Source organism: Epinephelus moara, chromosome 8, assembly GCF_006386435.1.
Source record: "Epinephelus moara isolate mb chromosome 8, YSFRI_EMoa_1.0, whole genome shotgun sequence".
NCBI lineage: Eukaryota > Metazoa > Chordata > Actinopteri > Perciformes > Serranidae > Epinephelus > Epinephelus moara.
Window position 1 is genome coordinate 6,169,006 of NC_065513.1, and position 13,980 is coordinate 6,182,985.

Below are 13,980 nucleotides of genomic sequence, written 5' to 3' on the forward strand. Positions count from 1 at the left end.
CAGTACGAAGCTTGGGCTGCAGGCAGGTCAGCCCGAGCTTCGCTGAGCTGAGTGCGCGCTATATTAAATAATCAAAATACGTCCACTAAAAGTGCATTTTTTTCACACAGATAGGCTCGGATTGTTAGTATAATTATCCGACAACATAACGGAAAGGAGAAATGAATGTTTGTCTTTACCTTTAGCTGGATTCGGACATTTTTGTTGTGGCAAGTCAAAACACATCCTCTGTCTGCTCCCTCTCTCTCCTCGTCCCTCTTTGATGAGCTCTGCGTCCGTGTACGTCCGTGTACTCCGTGTTCAAATAAATACAGGCGGTCATCAAATTCAAATGGCTCATCCAGATCCAGTTGGTCAAAATCGGGTAAAAATTCAGCCATGACCACTCCAAACAGTCGCATTTGTAAGCTCGCTCCAGCGGTAACTTCCTGCAACAACTCAAGTCTCCCAAGACCAACTGCCGTAAAACACCATAGACTGTATAGTAAAACACCAAAGAAGAAGAAGAAGAATCTCGCGATACATGAGATTTCAGAGCCAGACTTTCACTCTCTGAGTGAGTGTTTTGACTTGCCACAACAAACAAATTTTTACCTGATTTTGACCAACTGGATTTGGATGAGCCATTTGAATTTGATGACCGCCCATATTTATTTGAACACGGAGTACACGGATGTACACGGACGCAGAACTCATTGAAATTGAAGAGCGAACGAGGAGAGAGAGGGAGCAGTATTACTTCGGTAGCACATATACTAAAATTGCAACAGGCAGAGGAACATGTCCGGATCAAGCTGAAGGTAAAAAAAGATGTTCATTTCTCCTTTCCGTTATGTTGTCGGATAATTACACTAATAATCCGAGCCTATCTGTGTGAAAAAAATGCACTTTTAGTGGACGTATTTTAACGTTGTTTGTCCCAGTGCCCTATTATTTAATATAGCACATGCTCACGGGCTGCAGGCAGGTCAGCCCGAGCTTCATACTGGAGAAATGTCAAATATTGAACACCCTATCACTCATTTAGACAAAAGTAAATTGGAAAATAGGGCCCAGGTTGAAAAAAACGTTAGTTCCCCTTTAACACTTCATTGCAATGGGTCTAAACGTTTGCTTTCACTCACAAACAGCTGATCTACTCGGCTCTGACCAGATCAACTGATCAATTATCCACCCCGTGACCCAAGACAAATTACTGCTGAAGAAAAAAAAGAGGCAAGTTCTAGCTGTGCTGCATGCCCAGACCTGCAAATATCTCAAAATGGAAAGTTTGTGCAAGACAAAGGTGTAACAAAATGTTCAGACATTAAAACAAACTGATGAAACAGACGTTATGATTTAAACGTGGTACAGACTTTTAGTTGTTTTTGTTGGTGGGAGCAATGTAAGTATTTGTGTGCATGTATGAGAGTGTGTTGTCTGAGTGTGTGATATATTTAAATATGAATGACTGTAACTAGAGGAATGGGCAAGTATGTGCAAAGAAAAGGATGAGGATAAGTAAATAAATGACACTTATAATAATTTTGATAAGTAAGTTTAATAACTACAAAAATGAATAAATAAACATTGAGAAGAAAAAAAAAATCTGTAAGAAGTTGATTAATATTAAGGGAATCAGTGTAGCCTTGTAAGGAGGTGGTTGGGGAGGGCTAATGGCTAATTGATCCAATCATCATATGAAGCTAAACCACTCGCTGCAACTGTGCATACTGAAGTACTGACCTCAAGGGGGTGTGGGGCCTTGATGTCAACGCTGACTGCAGTCCAACCAGCAGTAGTGTACACCTCCGGCCTCCAGATCTCCTCATAGTGTCCCAGCTGGTCTCTGGTGAAAACTGTAAAGATGTTTCCCCTCTCCTGGTCTCTGTGGTAGTAGAAGGACAGGCAGCCAGCAATAGACACTGTGGTTATGGGCGAGGTCAGCTTGGCTACTTCCTGGAAGTGCTTGGCGTACACAGAGTCCACATACATGTAGTGACCTGGAGCAGTGGAACATATAAATGAGCAGAAGGCACACAGTTATAGTCACATTTATAGGATATGTGAGGTTTGATAAGTCATGGATTGTTAAGATTGCTCATGTATAGTGGTTCATACATGCCTCCATCAGTGTTTGGACATTAACAGATTTTCTTTACAGATTGCAATGAGTATTGACTGTGTTGTTGTTTTTAAGCATATAAAGCAGAGATGAATAACTACAACATCCAAACCTGCAGGTCTTCATTCTTACTTAACAATACAGCAGTTCATTTTACTGGCCAGCACACCTTCCTGATTACAGATTCTGCCTCCAAGACCATCAATCTATGTAAACTGACTGTCAAACTGCACAGCCTTTATATGCAGCTAGATCCTGGGTGGTGTTACCTGTTAGAGCAGGAACTGTTAGGAGTAGGAATATTTTGTTTGTTTCACATTGATTGCTTCATGATAATGAATTTGAATGGATTTGGCCTGGTTCCGGTTTAAGGTTATTTAAATGCAGCACGCAGTGCTTTACAGAGGAATAAAGGTAAAAAATAAGCATGAAAAGAAAATGAGACATCTTCCAGAGAATTCTTCAGTGTTAACACAAGCCAAATATTACAAAAAAAACTGTAGACAATTCCAGAACCACAACAATGATGCAGTGCTGGAGGCTGTGGATAACCTAAGCTAAGACATTGGGTCTTATGCAAGAATATCTTTGTTCTTTTATTACCAGCTGTGACAACGTCATGACTGCTGGTATTGATTTCACTTTGTGAGTGTGTGTGTGCGTCATCATGGCCAAATGTGGTCCAGTCAACACCAACTGTAGTAGGAACTACCACAGAAGTGGTTTTGAGTATTTTGCCAGGTATGTCTGTGTTTATCTGTGAAAAGATGTTTGTCAATGTGATTACTTCGCAGCCGTCAAAGTCACAGTCACAAAGCTTTACGGCTGTGAAACTGAGATCAAAATAAAAGCCGAGTTTGAAGACAGGTGTGGTCCAAGCATGGGGCTGGAAGTAGGGGGGTAAGAAGTGGGGAAGGGGCCACCCAACTTGAGGCTTCTGGCTTACATTTGCTTCAAGTATAAGTGATCACTGTATCATGGCTGGACTGATCCCATCACAAGATGGTCTCTGGCTGTTTACACTAGACCCACCATTTCATTAACTACCACCACACCACCGGTCTCCAGTCTGAAACATCTCTGCTAAACTTGTTGAATGACTGTTGAAGAGTGCCACATTCTCATGTTCTTGAGATGTGATCATTAACACATCTGATGAACCCAAATTGCTAAGCTGCCTGTCCTGCTCCATTTGTTTCCATAGTTTCATTCACAACTAGGAAATTGCACTCAGAAGAGTGCAGATCTCTCCTGGAGCTGATGGTGACCACTGTATACAATAAAGTGGAGTAGGAATGAGTCCTGAATCCCCAGAAATGAGTTGGCAATTTAGCACTCCCAGTTTCCTTGTCTCAAAGCCAAAAGATTTGCCTGAAATAATTTCATGTTTTGTTCTGCGATATACATTCGTCAGTAAATACCCCACTTGTAAATCTTGAAGCCTTTAGGTGTCTTAAAAAAAGGCATTTGCTAACAAGTGGCTAAATGGGACTACAGAGCATCATGAAGGCAAAGACAGCTTTGCAGCATTGCTGTGGTGGCGACGTTGGAGTCATTGGACTGTGGTGTAGTTTGTTTGTAGCCTAATGTTAGCTTTATTACTTCATTTAAGCTTAAATTATCATTCGTCCATCGTTCATGTATGAAGATTATCTTGCTGAACAACATGTGTAAGTATCATAAACTTTTTGTTTGCCAAACAACATATTTTCTGCAATAATCCAAAATCCAGTGGAAAGCCGGGCTTTTTCTTATCTCATATCGTGTCTAGCTTAAAGTATATTATAACATATCGGTTATGGAATTTCTCTGCAGATGCTCGGGTTCAAAGTATGACCAAGCTTTTTGGTTGTCAATTTTTGAGCCTAAATGTGGCCTGAACAGACAGTAAGGCTTCTTGTTTTTTCTGATTCCTATCTGAAATGTCTTTTGCTCTGTGCTTTTGCAACGTGATTTGGTTAAGGACCCAAGGCCTCTACTGGCCTATTAAGAGGAGTGAGGGGTCAGCAGACAAAGATGATAAAAAACAGTCAATAAAACAGTTTCAGTCTTGCTGCCAGCAGACAGAAACAGAACCTATTTAACAGTGCAACTAATAATATTTGTATGTGACAGAAACAAGGAAGGGATATTTGACATGAAGTGGAAAGTCCATGCAGACTTCATAGTTGTGGAGATGGACAACTTTTTGTTTTGTTTTGTTTTGTTTAATAATGGAGGATGTTCACACGAACAGTGATCTGTAAAAATTCCACTCATCTACGTACTTTTTGATAGCTTGGAACTGTCACATGGTTTGTTCTTATCTTATAATAAAAATGTAAAAAATTCAGGGGAATCTCCTCTGGCTCTCTCAGACATCAAGCCACAGTGGTGTACTGTTATGCTGCAGCCACAGGCCTAAAAATATTATGTCAAAATTGCTCCCACGTTTGCTCCCATCCTAAGCAAAATGAACAGTGTGTCTGCAGCAGTCAGACCTCAGGACTGTCCTGCACACTGCACAATAATAACCAGTTGGAAGCTGCAGACGTAAACAGCTAACCACATTGGTGACAAAAGGAAGCTGTATATTTAGCCAAATTTTGGCAAAAGTATGTGTTTGAAGAGTTCGAAACATACTGATCATAGAAACAGACAGAGGAGGATGGAATGGGGTGCAGTAATGCATTGAAAAGACATTTTGATGACTGTTGATTCTTCTGCAATAAAACTGGGCTGCTGTTGAAATGCAGGTTAGTTATGTAATGTTACTATATATATAGAATGTGTATAACTGAATGTGTATGTAACTCAGTGTAAATCAAAAATTTAATTGTTTTTCGAATGTCTTTTAAAAACAGAAAAATAAACTTGCTTTTGACTGTGGACAACAACCAAGTCTTTGACTAACAGATCCAACTGTTAAAATGAGCTGCTGGTGCAATAAACATGCACATGCGCAGCCGTGAATGTATGTATGTAGTCTGTGCGTGTGTGTGTGTGTGTGTGTGTGTGTGTGTGTGTGCGCGCGCGCATATATCTCATATATATACCTCTCTGGTTACTGTTGGTGTGGTTAGACTCTCTTGCCACACTCCCCCCAACGTACCAGTTGACATTTGGGTTCCAGCTGTTACTATAGCCACACAGGTGGTGCTCCTCAAAATTACACTCTGGTAACAGGAACAGCAAATACAACCATTATTCCTTACTCAGCCTTACATACTGTGTATGAATAAATACAGTTTAATATCAGATGACACATGAAGGATGAAACTTGTCTCTTGACATAAGACACTGACCTATACAGTAACCAGGAACAATGTGGATTTCAAAGATGGCCACGCTGTTCCCAGAGCCACGCTCAGGTCGACCCTCCAGCAACACCTGTGGAGCAAAACAGAGACTTAATGACAAACTGGGATGGATTCATGGATCATGTCACACCAACGTTGCTTCACATCATGTGGCTTTTGTATCATAAGATTTGATCTACATCACGTTAGGAATGGGAATCTCTTGGCACCTCACATTCAATTTGATTCTGAGTCAGAGGGCTACAATGCAATTAAAAAAAGATTACGGTTACTGATATTTACCCTGATTTAGTGTGAAAGCCTTTACTGTGTCTTGCTGTCTTTTATGGTTGTACATCTTCTCTCCTCTCTGTGTTTCTGAGTGTGGGGCTTTGCCTATTCACACACACACATTTTTGCATCGAGACATAATCTTTTCTGAGAGAATTGCGTTGCATCTAACTATGTCTTCACTTCATTTTATCCTATTACATCTGTGTGAAATTTTGTCATAACTAGCATATGAACTTTTGAGCTATGACCAAAAACATGTTTTGTGAGATCAAGATGACCTTTGACCCTTGACCAACAAGTTCTGACCAGTTCATTCATTAGTCAAAGAAGACATTTGTGCCAAATTCGAATAAATTCTCTCATGGCTTTTGTGAGATATCATATTCACAAGAATAAAATGGATGCAAGGTCACAGTGACCTCGACCTTTGACCACTGGATTATATTCACTTCATCCTTTAGTCCGTTTAGACATTTGTGCAAAATTTGAAAAAATTCCCTGCTTGAAGGTGTTCTTGAGACATTGCGTTCACAAGAATGGGACCAACGGACAGACAATCCGAAAATGTAATGCCTCTGCCATGTCTGTTGCAGGTGCAGAGGCATAAAGAGGCAAACATTCTTTTAGAATTGAAATAAACAGGGACCTTGTTTAACAACAGCAAAACTATATCAAAACATCGCAGTATAATCCAAGTCTCATTTATCCAGATTATGCTTGTACTTCCCAAACACATGCATTTTCACAAAAACATTACAATTTAAAGGGGAACTACACCCATTTTGAAAATTTGTTTGTGTCATTTATTCGGTCTAAGACAGTCCAAAAATATGAGTAAAAATGAACAAGTACAAACAGTATTATGCATAGCCAAGAAATGTGTGTAAAGTCTGAACAAGTGAAGCTCAAGCGCACCCATGTGTTCAGGTAACAACAGGGCATGTTATTCGTAGGTGGAAGTGAGACTGGATAAATAAGACTTGGATTATACTGCATGAGCTGTGTGAGAGTTCGTAAACTGATATTTCTGTATAGATTTGCTATTATTAAACGTGGTCCTCTATGACTTTAATTCACAAAGAATGTTCACCTTTTTTGGATTCTCCTTTCACCGTGGAGGCATGTGAGAAAAACACATTTTCTTTGTGGTGAGTACATAATTTGTGTTCTATTAAGTTCAGTACTTTTGTAAATGTAGTTAGTCACATTCCACATTACCTCTCTGTCAGATTTAACACATCGGGTCATATATTGGAGGTGGACTGAGGAACCTACAAATTGTAAATGAGTTCATATCAGCCCACAAACCCTTCCAGTCAGTGCTTCAGAGCATATTTGCCAATAATGCAGTACTTATCCTCAAGCTACACTGCTCTGCAGCCATACTTCAGTGATTTAAGATAACAGTCCTCCTTTAAATGTTTGCCATTACTTTAAGTACCAACATGTAGCTCTGTTTCCCCTCATAACTCAGCATGGCATGTGGAACAACCTCTCAGTCTCCATTACAGAGCTTCAGCCTACCATGTTGTATCATTTAGTCTTCTTCAGGTTCTGTACATTCACTTTAAGATGTTCTCTCTAAGGACGACTGCATGGAGGAGGCTAATGCTCTGGTTGACAATAAGGAAGCTGCTGTGGGAGGCTTAGATGACATCATTGCCTCTTTTAGAGAACTTGTGGGCCTTTGGCCTCAAACTCACTCTGTATTTAAGGAGGGTCAGCTTTCTTTAAATTTAGAATAGCAAGCAAAATCTTATTTATAACGTGTCATTTTAAAAGAACACAATCAGCTTTACGGGACAGCACAGAGCATTAAACACATATACACCACACCCTGTACATACAGGCATACATGAACAAACAATTAAAAATAATAAATTACAAATATTAACACCATGATAACACTGTTAAACAAAGCAGGAGGGGATGTTTACTCTAGTCTGTTTCTGAATGATTTATAGTCCATTAAAATAAAAGTAGCTTCACTAACTGTTCATTTAACCTCTGAAACAGTCAGACAGCCTCTCCCAAATTATCCACAGGCCACTTACAGGAAGCCAGTGTGTTTTATTAATAGGTCCACTTCTTCTCATTCCCTTACCCTCAGCCCTTGGAATTACTTAACAGCATACGTGGCACAGAGGCCACTTGGAGAGCAGAGGGAAAGTGGGTAGGGGTGGAGCTGAGGATGAAATGGAACGCACCTGCCCTTGTGCACAAAGTATCATTTATCAACTGCCAGCTGTGGGCTGTGTACTATACTGCTTTTTACAAATCATCAGCAAAACCTGCAGACTCATTTCAACGAGGTGAAGGTGTCCTCTGCAGACACAATGCATTGGCAGCCACTTGGTGATTAACTGCATCAGAATCTAATGTAGACATTTCTGTTTGTGATCATATTGCTATGGGTTTATGATATCTTGCATAAAAGCAGTTTTTCCATGCATTGACAGATAATGTTGGGAATAAAGAAATCACACATGCTTAACAGGACTACAATCTAAGTAAATGTTAACTGCAGTTAGTTATATGACATTTTTCAGTAAAATATAAAGCTATCAATGAGATTTTCTTAAAGGTATACTCTGCAGGATTGTCGGCCACTGTTTGTCGATTATTGGTCATGCTGACCTTGACCTTTGACCACCAAAATCCAATCAGTGCATTGTTAAGTCCAGGTGAACATTTGTGCCAAGGAATTCCCTCACGGTGTTCTTGAGATATTGTGTTCACAAGAATGAGATGAGTGCAAGGTCACAGTGACCTTGACCTTTGACCCTTGACCACCAAAATCTAATCAGCTCACCCTCGAATCCAAGTGAATGTTTGTGCCAAATTTGAAGAAATTCCCTCACAGCGATCTTGAGATCAGAAGATGTTCACAAGAATGAGACAAACAAGGTCACAGTAACCTTGACCTTTGACCTACGACCACCAAAAACTAGTCAGTTCATCGTTGGGTCGAAGAGGACATTTGTGACTAATTCAACGAAATTCCCTCATATCTCAATATCTTGAGACATGTTCACAAGGATACCCAACACGTGGGTATAGATGGACAGTCAGACTGAAAACACAATGCCTCCAGCCATGGCTATTACTAGCATGGAGACATAAAAAGTTAAACTGAAAAACATGTCAAAAGAATATGTTAAAAAATATGCTATAGCATGCTCCAGAAAAGGAATATAAGACTTAATATTGTTAGACTGAAACGTTGCACAATTAAAATTACTGGGAGCTTTTAATTCAGTGTACAGATCTCTTGTCTGGTTCTTGCCTTAGTTAGATTTTTTTAACCAGCACCTGTAAAAGTTTCTGAATGTGTGTGCCCTCCACCCTGATTGTTTCTGAGACATAACTGTCACACACAGGGAAACAACAACAACACAGTCATGAAGTTGTTCTTTGTATTTACCACGACACCACTGATCTTTGAATGGATGTGATGAATTGATAAAAAAGCAGGCATGAAAAAGTGGAGACTGAAAACCCCAGAACAACTACATCCAAAGTAGCAACCATGTGTGTGATGGTCATTCATTTCACAGCAGATCACTGTGGGAATGAAGCTGTACTGTAAGTTAAAACAGCCTGGGTATTTTAGGACCAATCACAAACATTCAGTACTGCAGACTCCACCAAGAGAGTTCCTGGGCCATCAGAAAGCACTACTGAATTAAGACCCAGGTTCCTGTGGTCACACACAGGTCAAGTTTTTGAGTTATTGGAAAAGTTCCTCCTGTGGAAACAGATTATTAACTAATCAGGATTATTAAACTGGCTGCAGTTACCCTGTCGTAGTAATTTGACAGCCACACATTTATGAGACCTATAAATAATGCCAGATTGAAAGAAAACCGTTACAACAGTTAAAATAATCAAACAGGCGATGAAAAACAAATGCAGAGGGAAGCTACTGTAACAGAGAGCAGTTTTGACTCTGTACCACTTTCCAAGATCTTCAGCAAGAAAAACTACTTCTGATGTTCAGAACTGAGCAAACTTCAGCCTAACAGGGATCACTATGGTTATGGTCTTTTCAATCAATCTTACCTGGTAGGGGTTTGTGGTGTTGGGTAGGTCCACACTAGCAATGAGCCAGCTGTCAGAGGCTTTGTTGGCATTCCAGAGGCGGTAGTCAAAGTTATCACCATCAGGTCTGAGGTGGAGCTGCAGGGAACTCTGTCCAGTGATCTGGTACACAAGCCTCACACAGCTCCATTCCTGCTGGTCCAGAACTGGACTGATGAGAACCGCCTGCTCCTGGTCTCGTAAGGAGGCTGAGTCCACTGTTATCAAATGCCCTACGACAACAGCATGAAGACATGTCACATTCATGTGCAGAACAAGTAAATATTTTACTGACTGCAGCTTTTAGAAAAATTATCTTTTTCATTATTAAAATATAACTAAAGGTATTTTGTTCATATGTAGATAATTTTGCTATGTTTTGTTGTCAATCAGGTCATTATCAGTAGAAGCTAGTACAGGAAGAATCGAAAGACATGAAGGGAGGCAGGCAGTGCTGCAGCAGAGAGGATAAAAGATGGAAAGGTTGTCAAATACTATACATTAGAGATGTGCATAGGTTAGGATCTCTGTATTACTTGCAGGCCTTATTATGAACTATAGAGAGACACTGATGTATTTTCTGAAGCAAATTAGTAACGACTGACACCAGGAAAACAGTTTCCATCTTCTCCTTATGTCACTGCTGAGAGTCTTTTAACAATTCAGCCAGGTCTGAGAGAGCACAGAGGCAATTTAGTAGATATAAACAGTGTTTATGGAGAGCTGCTTTAAGTGCCATCAGTTCTAAATCTGGGCGGGGGGGGGATCTACAGTTGTATCTGTGATCCCTTATTTGGTCAAATGAAGTTCATCGGGAATCTTACTAGCTGGAGAAGTCTTAGAACAGTGATTTGCTCTAACAGCGGAGGAGCAGATAGGACACGGCAGACCGTCCCACATGTGCACATGTAGACAGAGAAGACGGTGTAAGCCTGCAAGATCTTAAAGAGACATGCAACTGACTTTGCATGTCGCAGTCAATTTACTGCAAATCACACATGCTTTATATAAAGATAACCATTCTACAAACTATGCAGCCATGCTTAAAAATTGTGTAGCCTTTGAAAGTAGCATGAGTTATGTAATCTATCACGGAAATCATAATAATAATTTTATTCATATAGCACTTTTTAAAACATACAGTTACATAGTGTTTCACATTTAGATAAGATCCACACATAAAAGTTCAAGTACACATATATTCACACATACACACATATACATATACATGTGGATAATATTTACACAAGCATAACATGACCAAAATTCACAGAACTAATTGCACACAGAGAGAATTTATAAAAAAGGCCAGTCTATAGAGATGAGTTTTCATGTGCAGCTTAAAGCAAAACACAGATTCAGCACTTCTGATGACATGGGGAAGCCTGTTTCAGAGTTTGGGAGCAACATGTGCAAAGGCATGCTCACCTCTGGATTTAAAACAGGAATTAAAACAGGAACAGGGAACATTCAGGAGGCCTTAATCAGATGATCTAATAGCCGATTGGTGGAACAGGGGTTCAACATCTCGGTTATATATGCAGGGGCCAGGCATGCAAGGCCTTGTAAGTAATTAGTACAATTTTTAAATCAATTCTATGTCTAACTGGAAGCCAACGAAGGGAGGCAAGAATTGGGGTGGTGTGGGACCGACAACTAGTTTTTGTTATCAACCTTGCCGTTGTATTATGTACCATCTGAAGTCAAGCAACAGAGGAGGACTGCATAATACCAGTTAAGAGGGAGTTGCAATAGTAAGAAGTTTTTTGATGATAGCATTGGTTTGATTTTCTCAACTAGAAAAAACACGACTGAATGAGTTAAGTAATATGAGATTTGAAGTTCAAACGTTGGTCAAACAGGATACCAAGAGTTGTAGAGACGGTCTTAGTTTTGCTAACGAGGGGGCCTAAAAAAACTGACTGACCTCCTTAGGGTGTCGAGGTTATTGAGATTATTAGGTTTAATTGAAAGTAAAGCTGTGTGTTGTCACCATAACACTGGTAAGCAATACCACTACAGGGGTTAAGCAGATTGCTCAGAGGCAGCATACCGTAAAACTTCAATTAACAGCCCGGTCTATTATTTGCTGAAATCACTGAACTCAACAGGCTTTTATTTGGGACAGGCATCAATATGGGACAGGCCTTTAATTCCTTTCACACAAAACCTTTGCTCAGCAAAGATCGGGAAATACAATCAAATTGCTTATCTAAACCAGTATGAATATTACTTGTTTAATAGGCTTTGAATAATACATTAATTATGAAACATTCATTTGATCTAGCTCCAACAGACAGCGCATCAGAGAGAGTTACGATTAGGGCACCAGGCATACTGACACAACACCACTTTATCCTATTAAAACAATACTCACAACTTGGATTCATTTTTATGAATTTTTATGATTCTTTTGATCGGTGCACCCTTACAGACTAAAGGAATATAAATGGACACATAATTTGAGGTAGCCAACAACCCAGTTTTATACACCTGAAGGACTTCTATTAAAAAATAAACTACTTTGCAACCAGACCAGGCATCTCATTGAGACAGGACTTTATTTTTCAAAATGTGTAGCTGCATTTTGAAGGAACTGCAGTGCTGGCCAAAGTAGTTTTTCTGTTAACATAATGAGATGTTGCTAATTAACATATCTGACAAGTTGCAAAAGTGTTGATATAGTATGGGTCAGTAAAATGTTACCTGATGACATATTTTTTTACATACGTTTTTTTTTCTGCCAACATATCAGTCTTGCATTATAATATCTGCTTGTAGAGACTACTGCCTTATTTCACTTTTTTATGGTTATATTTAGACACACAGCACTTTGTTAAGGTAAGGGAAAGACTGTGCTCTGGTTTAATACAGAAATGTCTGCAGACAAAGTGCTCATTGCCTAATCCTAACCACAGACAGGAGTCAGGATGAAGCACTTTTTTCACTCAAAAAAATGTTAACAGTGAACATATTCCAGGCAGACATAATCATTTTTCAGCATGTAATTGGTTTGTCAATGTAATTGGGAGGGGGAATGTAGTACTATATGAATGCAATATCTAGGAGACAGGGCTGGAAACCAAGAGCTGTCTGGAACATTTGCTTCTAAAAGTCAGACTGCATTTGGAAATTTTTAGAAAAAATATAAACTCTTTATGATTTATAGTTAAACACCTAAAACTTTCAGTCTTAACAAATCTCAGAAAACATTATGTAGGTCAGTCCCTCAGTACTTTCTGTCTTCCTGTCTGTGGCTCTCAGCTCTAAACTCATTTGGTCCTACTGAAAATGTAAATCTTTAAAAACACCTCACAAATATATAGTTTCATTTTAAAAAAGGCTCAGTAATTTCCTAAAACAGCTGGTCACAGTAGTTTTTATCAAATCAAACAGGAGGAAATAGTGCATTTGTTGGGAACTGTTTTCAGTGCTGGACTAATCCACATTTGGTGCTCTAGTGAGTATTTGGTGCAGCAGGACAGTATATGTGATACTGAGTCAAATTAAACTATAGTGTGTGTGTGTTCATGATAATGACAGAACACGTCACCCAGTGCAACAGTGGGTCTCACTGATGTGTTTTTAACAAGAACGGAGCTCTTTGACACAGAGGAAGAAGATATATCCGGCTGTAGATAAACACACAATACTTGAAAGACAGAGTATAACCACATGTAACCTTAAAGTGATGTCAATATAAGTATTTTGCCAGTGCATTTGTTGCTTATGACAAAGTGAAGGTTGGTCACAGATCTAGGCATTTTAGGGAACAGGGGGATATTTCTCTGCTAGCATCACCATATTTCAGCAAATAAGGTCAAGCTATTTCAGTGGATAACAATATCCTTCTTTAATATGTTAATGTAATTAATATTCTACACACATTATATGGGGCATTCTACCAAATGTGTGCAAAGTTGGGCTGGAAATATTTTGAAATTTTGTATGTTTTATTTCCAAAACTTTGTCCCTATATATATTGTACCATATGTAAAGGTCACATATCTAGTAAAATGACTGTAAATTTTATATTGTATTTTCAGACTGTTTTGGAATGTTTTTCCTCTCCCAAAATTTGTCACTACTGAAACAAATAGTATTCATTCATTCATTCATCTTCTAACCGCTCCATCCTCTTGAGGGTCGCGGGGGGGCTGGAGCCTATCCCAGCTGACATCGGGCGAGAGGCAGGGTACACCCTGGACAGGTCGCCAGACTATC

At 39.4% G+C, this 13,980-nt stretch overlaps 1 protein-coding gene across 1 annotated transcript in view; it reads right to left on the reverse strand.

Annotated features, from left to right (window-relative positions):
• mamdc2a (MAM domain containing 2a) overlaps positions 1-13,980 on the reverse strand; it is a 59,019-nt gene that overhangs the window by 28,170 nt on the left and 16,869 nt on the right. Inside the window, exons 3-6 of the mRNA XM_050049936.1 lie at positions 9,739-9,989; positions 5,389-5,473; positions 5,140-5,259; positions 1,726-1,982 (exon numbers count right to left, since the gene is read on the reverse strand). Of these exons, the coding sequence (XP_049905893.1) occupies positions 1,726-1,982; positions 5,140-5,259; positions 5,389-5,473; positions 9,739-9,989 (713 nt within the window). The remainder of the gene's footprint in view (positions 1-1,725; positions 1,983-5,139; positions 5,260-5,388; positions 5,474-9,738; positions 9,990-13,980) is intronic.